This window comes from Bombina bombina, chromosome 1 (assembly GCF_027579735.1).
Source record: "Bombina bombina isolate aBomBom1 chromosome 1, aBomBom1.pri, whole genome shotgun sequence".
NCBI lineage: Eukaryota > Metazoa > Chordata > Amphibia > Anura > Bombinatoridae > Bombina > Bombina bombina.
The window spans coordinates 131173589-131189790 of NC_069499.1; the positions used below are offsets into that span (position 1 = coordinate 131173589).

The 16202-nt window shown below is 42.2% G+C and overlaps 1 protein-coding gene across 1 annotated transcript in view; it reads left to right on the forward strand.

Annotated features, from left to right (window-relative positions):
- The first annotated feature begins 4793 nt into the window (after positions 1-4793).
- CDKN3 (cyclin dependent kinase inhibitor 3) overlaps positions 4794-16202 on the forward strand; it is a 39888-nt gene continuing 28479 nt past the window's right edge. Inside the window, exon 1 of the mRNA XM_053711062.1 lies at positions 4794-5053. Coding sequence (XP_053567037.1) covers positions 4794-5053 — 260 coding nt within the window. The remainder of the gene's footprint in view (positions 5054-16202) is intronic.

A 16202-nucleotide genomic window follows, 5' to 3' on the forward strand; every position in this document is an offset into this window, starting at 1 on the left:
GACAGCTCCCACCAACCCATAAAAAGGTTGGCATAGGAGGGGGCAAACTTAGCCCCCATAGCTGTCCCACATCTCTGGAGATAAAACCCTCCCTCAAACTTAAAATAATTATGTGTTAGCAGAAACTCAAGAATCCTCAGAATATATTTTTGAAAATCCTCACTGTACTCTGAATAGTATTTTAGAAAATAGGCCGCAGCTTCCAACCCCTCTTTGTGCGGAATGGAAGAATATAGCGCAACCACATCAATTGTGGCCCAACGGTATAAGCCAAAATTCCATTTTACACCTTGAAGTATATTAATAACATGTTTAGTGTCACTAATATAGCTATAGAGTGACAGTATAAAAGGTTTTAAAATGCTATCTATCCATTGCGACACATGTTCAGTCAAAGAACCTATCCCGCTCACTATGGGACGTCCCCTCACCTCACTAAGGGACTTGTGTATCTTAGGGAGATGGTGGAAGATGGGCACTATAGGGTGGTCAACACAAAGGAACTCAAAAGTTTTGAGATCAAAGTGCCCACCTTCCAAACCATCGTCCAGGATACTCAAAAGTTCACGTTTATAGATATTAGTGGGATCTGCAGATAGAAGGACATAGTTTTCAGCATTATTTAATTGGCGGTATGCTTCTTGAACATAATCTGCTCTATTTAAGACCACAATAGAGCCGCCTTTATCCGCTGAATCAACAACTATGTCTTCATTACTCCTTAACTCATCGAGGGCCAATTTCTCATATCTGGTTAGATTTGGTTTTCCCTGATTGCCAGTTGTTTTCAATATAGACAAATCACGTTCAACCCTTTTAAAGAAGGTTTCCAATACCTGTCCTCTATGTTGAATGGGATAAAAGTTTGAGGGGTTTCTGAAACCTCCAAATGAATTAATAGTATTTGATTCAGTGTTTTGTGTCCCTTCCCTAAATAGATGTTCAAGTGTAAGAGTATCACATACCTCACTAAATGTTGATTTAGTGGTTTTAAGTGTGGAGGATACTTCTACTTTAGGAAGTTCAGTGTTAGTCACCAGCGAGTCTGGTTCCCCTTGATAATGTTTCTTCAAAGTAATATTCCTAATCAATTTATTGACGTCCAAAAGTATTTTAAATGTATCAAAATTACTCGTGGGGGAAAAATTTAAACCATAGCTGAGTACAGATAATTGGGCAGGTGTGAGTATATACTTTGATAAATTAACAACATTGTCAATTATTTGTATTTTTGTTTCCCCCTGTTCCCTCTGTTGCCTCTCAGCTGGTATCGTTTCTGACCCCCTTGTGCCCCTAATCCTATCCCGGTTTCCTGTTGAGGAAGGCAAAAAACCTGAGCCAGATTTAATTTGTCTTCATTAGAGACATTAGGGCCCTGTGCGTGTGTACCCACTGTTTCAGTTACATAAATATATTTGGAATTAGAAGTGGTAGAGCCAAATTGAGAATCGTTGGGTCTAACCACTTGTGCTTGGGCTATATTCTGGCTTGTGGTTGTGTATATGTTTTTGGTGTTTTTAGGATACTCTTTTGTGGTTCTTCACCTCCCGAAGCCCCGGCATCCTCTCCTGACTCAAACTCACTGTCTGAGTATGTGACCTTTTTCTGATCAGATGTGGAATTTTGATGACCCTTGTTTTTGTTATTGTTATTATTTCTAGATCTACCCCTATTGTAGTTGCGTCTAGATCTACCCTTGTCAGAGCGTTTCCAAATGTACACACTGTTATTTGTATAGTCAGATTGATCTCTGACAAATTTTGTGTGTTTGATCTCTAATACATTTTGTTTTGCTTCTGCCACACTATTTTTAAGTATAGCATCAAATCTAGAGAAATTTATGTCAGTCAACCTATTATTCATCTCAGTCTGTAAGAGGCCAATTTCCACTCTAACAGTATTTAAGAGGTGTAATTTATATGAGTTTAATAAAACCATTAGACGAATAGAACACTCAGAAAGTATATAATTCCAAGAATTAACAAAGTCAAAATCAGAAACATCAAAAGTGGGAAATTTGTTAATGCGTAACCCACGAGGAATGATTTTAAGTTTAGCATAAGTTTCCATTGTCCATATGTCCCACTGCAGTTTATGTTCTCTAATTAGCAGTTTCTCCATTTCTTCAAATAGACCAGATAGCGAATAATTGACTTTATCTGTTGAAAATATCCTGGTGGTAAACAAACTCGCACATATTGCGGTTGGTCATTCAGACCTAGACTCACCATACAGGCCAACCCGGATTCAGTGTAGTGTCTTCACCAAAGGAACAATTGGCATCCTGTAGCGTGCTGCTTACACCAGCCTCCATCCTTAGGAGAATTCAAAGTTCCGGCGTCCTACGTGTGCAGGGGGAGTGACTTACACCTCATAATATATATATATATATATATATATATAGGTATACCTCACTTTACAGCGCTTCACTTTACAGCGATTCGCTAATACAGCGCTTTGTGGAGCTGAAGTTCAACCTCCAAGGATTATGATATAGTGCTGTAATCATTGTGAGTTTGCGAGAAAAGTGACTGGCACCATTTTGTTATGCGCTGTTCACTCTGTTTACAGCTTTACAGTGCAATCTGTGTCTCAGTGCTATAGTTTGGCAAATTTTACTACAGTAATTGTCACTATTTTACAAGTACAGTATTTATTGAATACTGAGCTGTGCTAGTGTTAAACTAAACTTAGCCCTATTGCACCCCTAATATATGCAAGTTCAAACATGTTTTCAAGTTTTTAAACACACTGGCAAGTGGAAAGAAAGCTAAAACTGCCTTGTTTCACTTTAAGGTGGTTTTCACTTTACAGCGGGGCTCCGGTCCCTAACCCGCTGTATGAGCGGGGTATACCTGTACTGTATATGTGTGTATAAATATATATAGGTGTGTGTGTATATATATATGTATATACTGTATATATTTTAAATAAATTGAATTATATATATATTTAAAAATAAAAAGAACATTCTATTCTATGTGAAAAACATTGGAATTTAAAATATTAATAACTACCTTTAAGTTTAGCGCAGTTGATCTAACACGGTGTCGGGTTAGTGCACAAATTGATAACTGTTAATTTTCTATTTATTTTTTTAACAGTGCTCCCCATAGAAGTCTATGGGGAGAAGAATTTAGTGCGATTGTGATATACAAAGTCCTGAAGTTAGCGCACATCGGACTTTCACTCACGCTCTAACATTTTTACTTTCAACTTGTTATACGCCCACTTACCCGGCTGCGCTAAAATTTTACTTTGAGCAGAGTTAGCGCGTAAGGAAACATTTATTTAGCCCGCCACTTATAATCTAGCCCTGGATGTTTACACATTTAGCAGAACAGAAGACAAGAGGAAAACAAAATCAACAGGTTTTTTTTTGTTTGTTTGTTTAACAGGGACATCATAATATAGGTAGTACAGTGCATTATTAAAGTGACATTAAACCGCTGGACACAACTACCCTAGAATGGTTACTACTCACTATGTTATTGCAATTCAATGTTATTGATCTGCGAGTGTGCACAGCTTCTGTCACAGGCTGTGAGAATACCTGAGCTCCAAGATGCCAGCCCACAGTACAAAGAGGAGGAGCTTCAGTATCTGGCCCCCTTTTAAGCTATTAAAACAGTAACTGATTTGAAAAGAGCTGCAGGTACAGGATGAAATGCAATAACAAGAAACGGGAAGGTGTCTGTGTCTAAGGAGCGCGCTGTGCACAGAAGCTTAGAGACTTGATGAGGTGGAGACTCCGGTCTTCTGCCGTGGCTCAGTGGAGAGTGGGTGTGCGTGCAAAAATCAGCTGTGCTGCTTTGCAGCCAAGATTAGTCTGCTTGCAAATCCAGAAGTAAATACAAAAATCCAAAGGAAGGCAAACTGCAGGAAACAGCTCGATGACTCACGTTATAGTAAAAATCAAAAAAGTTTTATTAAAGGCACGAATATAAAAACATATAAAGGGCTCAACAGCCCAGTGTAAGCACACAGGTTAAAATCATCAGGTGTGTCAGGAAACAATGCAGACGCATTTCGTGAGCATGCTCACTTGTTCACAGCAGCCCTTTATATGTTTTTATATTCGTGCCTTTAATAAAACTTTTTTGATTTTTACTATAACATGAGTCATCGAGCTGTTTCCTGCAGTGCGCCTTCCTTTTGGATTTTTGAAATGCAATAACGTGAGTAGTCACTATTCTTTTGTAGTTGTACACAGCAGTTTAACGTCCCTTTAAGGCAATTAACTGAAGGGAATTCCTTTTTCAACAAGGCTTGGAGCTCATTCTACAAGGGCAGTCTTAACCTCTTGGCTGATTGAAGCAGATACACCGGCTTCTGAAGTGTTTTATTTTAAGTTACAACAATCAGCTTCCACAAAAGAGAGATGTATTAAATTGTTTTGTCTTATTTTTTTGTGTATTTCACTCTTTTTCCAACCCATCTTTGTACTGATTTTTTTTCTTGGTTCATTGGCACTATCTAGAGTAAACCAAGACAACCAGAAATGAAATATAAAAGAAAAAAAGTTTCTTATCTATTGTCTAATATCACCAGATAATACTAAATTATCTTTCCTTGAGTCCTGTCCTGTTATGGACATTAATTAAAAGTGGAGGGAAAGAGTCAATAAGGGAACCATCATTAATGTGGAAGGGGAGAGCTAATTTTATGCCCATTGCCCACAGACAAGGGGTCTCTCCTTGGTGAGTATTATCTAGGGATGGTGAATGTAAAAATGTCTTTTTTTAAATTAATTTCTATTTTTTTATGGTAAATTTGATCAACTGGAGTTGGAGATGAGGATATGCTTTGTTAATATTGAATTGTTTGTAGAGGAAATGAAGAATCAAGGTATCCAGGATATATTTGTATTTTGCACTATGGGAGAACTGTCATTATATCGGGTCCCAACGCTGTTACAAGAATATCAGAAACAAGACTTCACTGTGCATCATCATCCATTCCCTGATGGGGACGTGCCACAACCATCCAACTTTCGCTTAATCCTACAAGATTTAAAAGCCTGTATGGATAGCAACAAGAAGGTGTTAATACAGTAAGTAAAATGCTATGAATGTAATGACACCAGAAGAAATATGCATGTTTGATTTGTACACTGTTTGCATATTAAATGGTATTCATGTGCAAAAGCAATGGGGCTTAAAGGGACACTAAACACCTTCACCTAGATTTAGAGTTTTGTCGGTAAAGACCCACGGTGCTAACGCTGCTTTTTTTTCCAGCGCACCCTTAAGACAACGCTGGTATTTAGAGTTGTCTGAGTGGCTGCGTTAGCCTCAGAAAAGGGAGCGTAGAGCATAATTTAGCTCCACTTCAACCCTCAATACCAGCGTTGCCTACGGTAGCGGTAAGCTGGAAAAACGTGCTCGTGCACGATTTCCCCATAGGAAACAATGGGGCTGAGCTGGCTGAAAAAAAACCTAACACCTGCAAAAAAGCAGCGTTCAGCTCCTAGTGCAGCCACATTGTTTCCTATGGGGAAACACTCTCTAAGTCTACACCTAACACCCTAACATGAACCCCGATTCTAAACACCCCTAACCTTACACTTATTAACCCCTAATCTGCCGCCCCCGCTATCGCTGACACCTGCATTATACTATTAACCCCTAATCTGCCGCTCCGGACACCGCCGCCACCTACATTATAGCTATGAACCCCTAATCTGCTGCCCCTAACATCGCCGACACCTACTTTATATTTATTACCCCCTAATCTGCACCCCCCCAACGTTGCCGCCACCTACCTACACTTATTAATCTGCCGACCGGACCTCGCCGCCACTATAATAAATGTATTAACCCCTAAACTGCCGCACTCCCGCCTCGCAAACACTATAATAAATAAATTAATTCCGATTGGCTGATAGAATCCTATCAGCCAATCGGAATTGAAGGGACTCCATCTTGGATGACGTCACTTAAAGGTACCGTCATTGTGTTAGAAGACTCCGGATGAAGAAGATGACTCCGCGTCGGCTCCTTGGAATATGGCTCCGCTCCGGATGGATGAAGATTGAAGACGCCGCCTGGATGAAGACTTCTACCGGATGAAGGACATCCTCTGCGCACCTTTGGATGAAGATTTCGGCCCAGTTGGGTGAAGACGACTCAAGGTAGGGAGATCTTCAGGGGGTTAGCGTTAGGTTTTTTTAAGGGGGGTTTGGGTGGGTTAGAGTAGGGGTATGTGGGTGGTGGGTTTTAATGTTGGGGGGGTTGTATTTTTTTTTTTACAGGTAAAAGAGCTGATTACTTTGGGGCAATGCCCCGCAAAAAGCCCTTTTAAGTGCTGGTAAAAGAGCTGATTACTTTTGTAATTTAGAATAGGGTAGGGCATTTTATTATTTTGGGGGGCTTTTTTATTTTATTAGGGGGCTTAGATTAGGTGTAATTAGTTTAAACTTCTTGTAATATTTTTTTATTTTCTGTAATTTAGTGTTTGTTTGTTTGTTTTTTGTATTAGTTTATTTAATTGTATTTTAGTTTAGCTAATTGTAGGTAATTTATTTAATTTAATGATAGTGTAGTGTTAGGTGTATTTGTAACTTAGGTTAGGATTTATTTCTCTTGTTAAGTGTATCCAGTCCACGGATCATCCATTACTTATGGGATATTCTCCTTCCCAACAGGAAGTTGCAAGAGGATCACCCACAGCAGAGCTGCTATATAGCTCCTCCCCTAACTGCCATATCCAGTCATTCTCTTGCAAGCCTCATCATGGAGGTCGTGAGAGGAGTGTGGTGTTTTATACTTAGTTTATTTCTTCAATCAAAAGTTTGTTATTTTTAAATGGTACTGGAGTGTGCTGTTTATCTCAGGCAGTATTTAGAAGAAGAATCTGCCTGCATTTTCTATGATCTTAGCAGAAGTAACTAAGATCCATGGCTGTTCTCACATATTCTGAGGAGTGGGGTAACTTCAGAGAGGGAATGGCGTGCAGGTTTTCCTGCAATAAGGTATGTGCAGTTAATATTTTTCTAGGGATGGAATTTGCTAGAAAATGCTGCTTATACCGGATTAATGTAAGTAAAGCCTTAAATGCAGTGATAGCTACTGGTATCAGGCTTATTAATAGAGATGCATACTCTTATAAAAATGTAATATAAAACGTTTGCTGGCATGTTAATCGTTTTTATATATGTTTGGTGACAAAACTTATTGGGGCCTAGTTTTTTTCCACATGGCTGGTTTGATTTCTGCCTAGAGACAGTTTCCTGAAGCTTTCCACTGTTGCAATATGAGTGGGAAGGGCCTATTTTAGTGTTTTTCTGTGCAGCTAAAAATACTGACAGAGACATTCAGCTTCCCTCTGTATGATACAGGACATCTCTGAAGGGCTCAAAAGGCTTCAAAGTCGTGTTTGAGGAGGGTAACAATCACAGTAGACTGTGACAGTTGTTGTGACTGTGTTTAAAAAACGTTTTTGTCATTTATTATTCTGTTTTTGTTATTAAGGGGTTAATCATCCATTTGCAAGTGGGTGCAATGCTCTGCTGACTTGTTACATACACTGTAAAAATTTTGTTAGTGTAACTGCCTTTTTTCACTGTTATTTCAAATTTTGTCAAAATTTGTTTCTCTTAAAGGCACAGTAACGTTTTTTATATTGCTTGTTAACTTGCTTTAAAGTGTTTTCCAAGCTTGCTAGTCTCATTGCTAGTCTGTACAAACATGTCTGAAACAGAGGATACTTGTTCATTATGTTTAAAAGCCATGGTGGAGCCCCATAGGAGAATGTGTACTAAATGTATTGATTTCACCTTAAACAGTAAAGATCAGTCTTTATCTATAAAAGAATTGTCACCAGAGGGGTCTGTCGAGGGGGAAGTTATGCCAACTAACTCTCCCCACGTGTCGAACCCTTTGCCTCCCGCTCAAGGGACGCACGCTAATATGGCGCCAAGTACATCACGGACGCCCATAGCGATTACTTTGCAGGACATGGCTGCAATCATGAATAATACCCTGTCAGAGGTATTATCCAGATTGCCTGAATTGAGAGGCAAGCGCGATAGCTCTGGGGTTAGATGAGATACAGAGCGCGTAGATGCTGTAAGAGCCATGTCTGATACTGCGTCACAATATGCAGAACCTGAGGACGGAGAGCTTCAGTCTGTGGGTGACGTCTCTGATTCGGGGAGACCTGATTCAGAGATTTCTAATTTTAAATTTAAGCTTGAGAACCTCCGTGTATTGCTTGGGGAGGTATTAGCTGCTCTGAATGACTGTGACACAATTGCAGTGCCAGAGAAATTGTGTAGGCTGGATAAATACTATGCAGTGCCGGTGAGAACTGATGTTTTTCCAATACCTAAAAGGCTTACAGAAATTATTAGTAAGGAGTGGGATAGGCCCGGTGTGCCCTTTTCCCCACCTCCTATATTTAGAAAAATGTTTCCAATAGATGCCACTACACGGGACTTATGGCAGACTGTCCCTAAGGTGGAGGGAGCAGTTTCTACTTTAGCAAAGCGTACCACTATCCCGGTTGAGGACAGTTGTGCTTTTTCAGATCCAATGGATAAAAAATTAGAGGGTTACCTTAAGAAAATGTTTATTCAACAAGGTTTTATTTTACAGCCCCTTGCATGCATTGCGCCTGTCACTGCTGCGGCGGCATTCTGGTTTGAGGCCCTGGAAGAGGCCATCCATACAGCTCCATTGACTGAAATTGTTGACAAGCTTAGAACTCTTAAGCTAGCTAACTCATTTGTTTCTGATGCCATCGTTCATTTGACTAAACTAACGGCTAAGAATTCCGAATTCGCCATCCAGGCGCGTAGGGCGCTATGGCTCAAATCCTGGTCAGCTGATGTGACTTCAAAGTCTAAATTACTCAACATTCCTTTCAAGGGGCAGACCTTATTCGGGCCTGGTTTGAAAGAAATTATTGCTGACATTACTGGAGGTAAGGGTCATACCCTTCCTCAGGACAGGGCCAAATCAAAGGCCAAACAGTCTAATTTTCGTGCCTTTCGAAATTCCAAGGCAGGTGCAGCATCAACTTCCTCCGCTTCAAGACAAGAGGGAACTTTTGCTCAATCTAAGCAGGCCTGGAAACCTAACCAGTCCTGGAACAAAGGCAAGTAGGCCAGAAAGCCTGCTGCTGCCTCTAAGACAGCATGAAGGAACGGCCCCCTATCCGGCGACGGATCTAGTAGGGGGCAGACTTTTTCTCTTCGCCCAGGCGTGGGCAAGAGATGTTCAGGATCCCTGGGCGTTGGAGATCATATCTCAGGGATATCTTCTGGACTTCAAAGCTTCCCCTCCACAAGGGAGATTTCATCTTTCAAGGTTATCTGCAAATCAGATAAAGAAAGAGGCATTCCTACGCTGTGTGCAAGACCTCCTAGTAATGGGAGTGATCCATCCAGTTCCGCAGACGGAACAAGGACAGGGTTTTTATTCAAATCTGTTTGTGGTTCCCAAAAAAGAGGGAACCTTCAGACCAATGTTGGATCTAAAGATCTTAAACAAATTCCTCAGAGTTCCATCATTCAAAATGGAAACTATTCTGACCATCCTACCCATGATCCAAGAGGGTCAGTACATGACCACAGTGGACTTAAAGGATGCCTACCTTCACATACCGATTCACAAAGATCCTCATCGGTTCCTAAGGTTTGCCTTTCTAGACAGGCATTACCAATTTGTAGCTCTTCCCTTCGGGTTGGCTACAGCCCCGAGAATCTTTACGAAGGTTCTGGGCTCACTTCTGGCGGTTCTAAGACCGCGAGGCATAGCGGTGGCTCCGTATCTAGACGACATCCTGATACAGGCGTCAAGCTTTCAAGTTGCCAAGTCTCATACAGAGATAGTTCTGGCATTTCTGAGATCGCACGGGTGGAAAGTGAACGAGGAAAAGAGTTCTCTATCCCCACTCACAAGAGTCTCCTTCTTAGGGACTCTTATAGATTCTGTAGAGATAAAAATTTACCTGATGGAGTCCAGGTTATCAAAGCTTCTAAATGCTTGCCGTATTCTTCATTCCATTCCGCGCCCTTCGGTGGCTCAGTGTATGGAGGTGATCGGCTTAATGGTAGCGGCAATGGACATAGTGCCATTTGCGCGCCTACATCTCAGACCGCTGCAATTATGCATGCTAAGTCAGTGGAATGGGGATTACACAGATTTGTCCCCTCTGCTAAATCTGGATCAAGAGACCAGAGATTCTCTTCTCTGGTGGTTGTCTCGGGTCCACCTGTCCGAGGGTATGACCTTTCGCAGGCCAGATTGGACAATTGTAACAACAAATGCCAGCCTTCTAGGTTGGGGTGCAGTCTGGAACTCCCTGAAGGCACAGGGATCGTGGACTCAGGAGGAGAAACTCCTTCCGATAAATATTCTGGAGTTAAGAGCAATATTCAATGCTCTTCTGGCTTGGCCTCAGTTAGCAACACTGAGGTTCATCAGATTTCAGTCGGACAATATTACGACTGTGGCTTACATCAACCATCAAGGGGGAACCAGGAGTTCCCTAGCGATGTTAGAAGTCTCAAAAATAATTCGCTGGGCAGAGACTCACTCTTGCCACCTGTCAGCAATCCATATCCCAGGCTTGGAGAACTGGGAGGCGGATTATCTAAGTCGTCAGACTTTTCACCCGGGGGAGTGGGAACTCCATCCGGAGGTGTTTGCTCAGTTGATTCATCGTTGGGGCAAACCAGAGTTGGATCTCATGGCGTCTCGCCAGAACGCCAAGCTTCCTTGTTACGGATCCAGGTCCAGGGACCCAGAAGCGACGCTGATAGATGCTCTAGCAGCGCCTTGGTTCTTCAACCTGGCTTATGTGTTTCCACCGTTTCCTCTGCTCCCTCGACTGATTGCCAAAATCAAACAGGAGAGAGCATCAGTGATTCTAATAGCGCCTGCGTGGCCACGCAGGACCTGGTATGCAGACCTAGTGGACATGTCATCCTTTTCACCATGGACTCTGCCTCTAAGACAGGACCTTCTAATACAAGGTCCTTTCAATCATCCAAATCTAATTTCTCTGAGACTGACTGCATGGAGATTGAACGCTCTATTCTATCAAAGCGTGGCTTCTCAGAGTCAGTCATTGATACCTTAATACAGGCATGAAAGCCTGTTACCAGGAAAATCTATCACAAGATATGGCGTACATATCTTTACTGGTGTGAATCCAAGAATTACTCATGGAGTAAGGTTAGGATTCCTAGGATATTGTCCTTTCTCCAAGAGGGTTTGGACAAAGGATTATCAGCTAGTTCCTTAAAGGGACAGATTTCTGCTCTGTCTATTCATTTGCACAAGTGTCTGGCAGAAGTTCCAGACGTCCAGGCATTTTGTCAGGCTTTGGTTAGAATTAAGCCTGTGTTTAAACCTGTTGCTCCCCCATGGAGCTTAAACTTGGTTCTTAAAGTTCTTCAAGGAGTTCCATTTGAACCCCTTCATTCCATTGATATTAAGCTTTTATCTTGGAAAGTTCTGTTTTTGATTGCTATTTCCTCGGCTCGGAGAGTCTCTGAGCTATCTGCCTTACAATGTGATTCTCCTTATCTGATTTTTCATGCAGATAAGGTAGTTCTGCGTACCAAACCTGGGTTTTTACCTAAGGTGGTTTCTAACAAGAATATCAATCAAGAGATTGTTGTTCCATCATTGTGTCCTAATCCTTCTTCAAAGAAGGAACGTCTTTTACATAATCTGGACGTAGTCCGTGCCTTGAAGTTTTACTTACAAGCTACTAAAGATTTTCGTCAAACATCTTCCCTGTTTGTCGTTTATTCTGGACAGAGGATAGGTCAAAAAGCTTCGGCAACCTCTCTTTTCTTTTGGCTTCGGAGTATTATACGCCTAGCCTATGAGACTGCTGGACAGCAGCCCCCTGAAAGAATTACAGCTCATTCTACTAGAGCTGTGGCTTCCACCTGGGCCTTTAAAATGAGGCCTCTGTTGAACAGATTTGCAAGGCCGCGACTTGGTCTTCGCTTCACACTTTTTCAAAATTTTACAAATTTGATACTTTTGCTTCTTCGGAGGCTGTTTTTGGGAGAAAGGTTCTTCAGGCAGTGGTTCCTTCCGCTTAATCCCTTTCTTGTCCCTCCCATCATCCTTGTACTTTAGCTTTGGTATTGGTATCCCATAAGTAATGGATGATCCGTGGACTGGATACACTTAACAAGAGAAAACATAATTTATGCTTACCTGATAAATTTATTTCTCTTGTAGTGTATCCAGTCCACGGCCCGCCCTGTCATTTTAAGGCAGGTCTAAAATTTAATTAAACTACAGTCACCACTGCACCCTATGGTTTCTCCTTTCTCTATTTGTTTCGGTCGAATGACTGGATATGGCAGTTAGGGGAGGAGCTATATAGCAGCTCTGCTGTGGGTGATCCTCTTGCAACTTCCTGTTGGGAAGGAGAATATCCCATAAGTAATGGATGATCCGTGGACTGGATACACTACAAGAGAAATAAATTTATCAGGTAAGCATAAATTATGTTTTTACAGGTAATTTTGTACTTATTTTAACTAGGTAGCTATTAAATAGTTATTAACTATTTAATAGCTATTATACCTAGTTAAAATAAATACAAAGTTGCCTGTAAAAACAAAATTTATGCTTACCTGATAAATTTATTTCTCTAGTGGTGTATCCAGTCCACGGATTCATCCATTACTTGTGGGATATTCTCCTTCCCAACAGGAAGCTGCAAGAGGATCACCCACAGCAGAGCTGTCTATATAGCTCCTCCCCTAACTGCCACCTCCCAGTCATTCGACTGAAGACAAGCAAGAGAAAGGAGAAACTATAGGGTGCAGTGGTGACTGTAGTTTAAAAAATAAAAAAACACCTGCCTTAAAATGACAGGGCGGGCCGTGGACTGGATACACCACAAGAGAAATAAATTTATCAGGTAAGCATAAATTTTGTTTTCTCTTGTAAGGTGTATCCAGTCCACGGATTCATCCATTACTTGTGGGATAGCAATACCAAAGCTATAGGACACGGATGAAGGGAGGGACAAGGCAGGTGCTTAAACGGAAGGCACCACTGCCTGTAAAACCTTTCTCCCAAAAATAGCCTCCGAAGTAGCAAAAGTATCAAATTTGTAGAATTTAAAAAAAGTATGAAGCAAAGACCAAGTCGTCGCCTTACAAATCTGTTCCACAGAAGCCTCATTTTTAAAAGCCCATGTGGAAGCCACCGCTCTAGTGGAATGAGCTGTAATTCTTTCAGGAGGCTGCTGGCCAGCAGTCTCATAAGCTAAGCGGATTATACTTCTTAACCAAAAAGAAAGAGATGTTGCTGAAGCCTTTTGGCATCTCCTCTGTCCAGAGTAGATAACAAACAATGCAGATGTTTGACGAAAATCTTTAGTAGCTTGTAAATAAAACTTTAAAGCACGAACCACGTCAAGATTGTGTAATAGACGTTCCTTCTTTGAAGAAGGATTAGGACACAGTGACGGAACAACAATCTCCTGATTGATATTCTTATTAGATACCACCTTAGGAAGAAACCCAGGTTTGGTACGCAAAACTACCTTAACTGCATGGAAGATCAGATAAGGGGAATCATATTGCAAGGCAGATAACTCTGAAACTCTTCGAGCCGAAGAGATAGCTACCAAAAACAGAACTTTCCAAGATAAAAGCTTGATATCTATGGAATGCAGAGGTTCAAACAGAACCCCTTTAAGAACTAAATTTAAACTCCATGGCGGAGCAACAGGTTTAAACACAGGCTTGATTCTAACTAAAGCCTGACAAAACGCCTGAACGTCTGGAACATCCGCCAGAAAAGAATTGACAGAGCAGAAATCTAACCCTTTAAGGAACTAGTTGACAATCCCTTCTCCAATCCTTCTTGGATAAAAGACAATATCCTGGGAATCCTGACTTTACTCCATGAGTAACCCTTGGATTCACACCAATGAAGATATTTACACCATATCTTATGATAGATTTTCCTGGTGACAGGCTTTCGAGCCTGAATTAAGGTATCAATGACCGACTCGGAAAAACCACGCTTTGATAAAATCAAGTGTTCAATCTCCAAGCAGTCAGACGCAGAGAAATTAGATTTGGATGTTTGAAGGGACCTTGAAGTAGAAGGTCCTGCCTCAGCGGCAGAGTCCATGGTGGAAAGGATGACATGTCCACCAGATCTGCATACAAAGACATGCATGGCCACGCAGGAGCTATCAAAATCACCAAAGCTCTCTCCTGCTTGATCTTGGCAATTAGCCGAGGGAGCAGAGGAAACGGTGGAAACGCATAAGCCAGGCTCAAGGACCAGGGCGCTGCTAGAGCATCTATCAGCGCTGCCTGGGGATCCCTTGACCTGGACCCGTAACAAGGAAGTTTGGCGTTCTGACGAGACGCCATGAGATCCAGTTCTGGTTTGCCCCATAGTTGAATCAGCTGGGCAAATACCTCCGGATGGAGCTCCCACTCCCCCGGATGAAAAGTCTGCTGACTTAGAAAATCCGCCTCCCAGTTCTCTACTCCTGGGATATGGATAGCTGAGAGATGGCAAGAATTATCTTTGAAACCTCCAACATTGCCAGGGGGCTCCTTGTTCCCCCCTGATGGTTGATATAGGCTACAGTCGTGATGTTGTCCGACTGAAATCTGATGAACCTGACCGCAGCTAGCTGAGGCCAAGCCTGAAGAGCATTGAATATCGCTCTTAGTTCCAGAATGTTTATCGGAAGGAGTGCCTCCTCCTGAGTCCACGAGCCCTGAGCCTTCAGGGAGTTCCAGACTGCACCCCAGCCCAGAAGGCTGGCATCTGTCGTTACTATAGTCCAATCTGGCCTGCGGAAGCTCATCCCCTTGGACAGATGGACCCGAGATAGCCACCAGAGAAGAGAATCCCTGGTTTCTTGATCCAGATTTAGTAGAGGGGACAAATCTGTGTAATCCCCATTCCACTGACTGAGCATGCAAAGTTGCAGCGGTCTGAGATGTAGGCGGGCAAACAGTACTATGTCCATTGCCGCTACCATTAAACCGATTACTTCCATACACTGAGCCACTGAAGGACGAGAAGTGGAATAAAGAACACGGCAAGAGTCTAGAAGTTTTGACAATCTGGCCTTCGTTAGGTAAATCTTCATTTCTACCGAATCTATCAGAGTCCCTAGGAATGAAACTTTTGTTAGAGGTGATAGAGAACGCTTTCCTTCGTTCACCTTCCACCCATGGGACCTCAGAAATGCCAGAACAATGTCCGTGTGGGACCTGGCAATTTGAAAAGTCGACGCCTGTATCAGAATGTCGTCTAAGTAAGGGGCTACTGCTATACCCCACGGCCTTAGGACCGCTAGAAGGGACCATAGAACCTTTGTAAAGATTCTTGGAGCCGTGGCCAACCCGAAGGGAAGAGCCACAAACTGGTAGTGCCTGTCTAGAAAGGCAAACCTGAGAAAACGATGATGATCTTTGTGTATCGGGATGTGAAGATAAGCATCCTTTAAGTCTACGGTAGTCATATATTGACCCTCCTGGATCATAGGAAGGATGGTTCGAATAGTCTCCATCTTGAAGGATGGGACTCTGAGAAATTTGTTTAAGATCTTGAGATCTAAGATTGGTCCGAATGTTCCCTCTTTTTTGGGAACTACAAACAGATTTGAATAGAAGCCCTGTCCCTGTTCCTCCTGCGGAACTGGGTGGATCACTCCCATAACTAGGAGGTCTTGAACACAATGTAAGAATGCCTCTCTCTTTATCTGGTTTGCAGATAAAAGTTATAGATGAAATCTCCCTTTTGGGGGAGAGGTTTTGAATTCCAGAAGATAACCCTTGGACACAATTTCCAATGCCCAAGGATCCTGGACATCTCTTGCCCAAGCCTGGGCGAAGAGAGAGAGTCTGCCCCCTACTAGATCCATTTCCGGATCGGGGGCTGCTCCTTCATGCTGTCTTAGAGGCAGCAGCAGGCTTTTTGGCCTGTTTCCCCTTGTTCCAAGCCTGGTTAGGTCTCCAGACCGGCTTAGACTGGGCAAAAGTTCCCTCTTGTTTTGTCTTAGAGGAAGATGAAGATAAACTACATTAATGCACCACATCTCTCTAGCTACTTCCCTTGTCGAGAGCTGCAAGAGAATGACTGGGAGGTGGCAGTTAGGGGAGGAGCTATATAGACAGCTCTGCTGTGGGTGATCCTCTTGCAGCTTCCTGTTGGGAAGGAGAATATCCCATAAGTAATGGA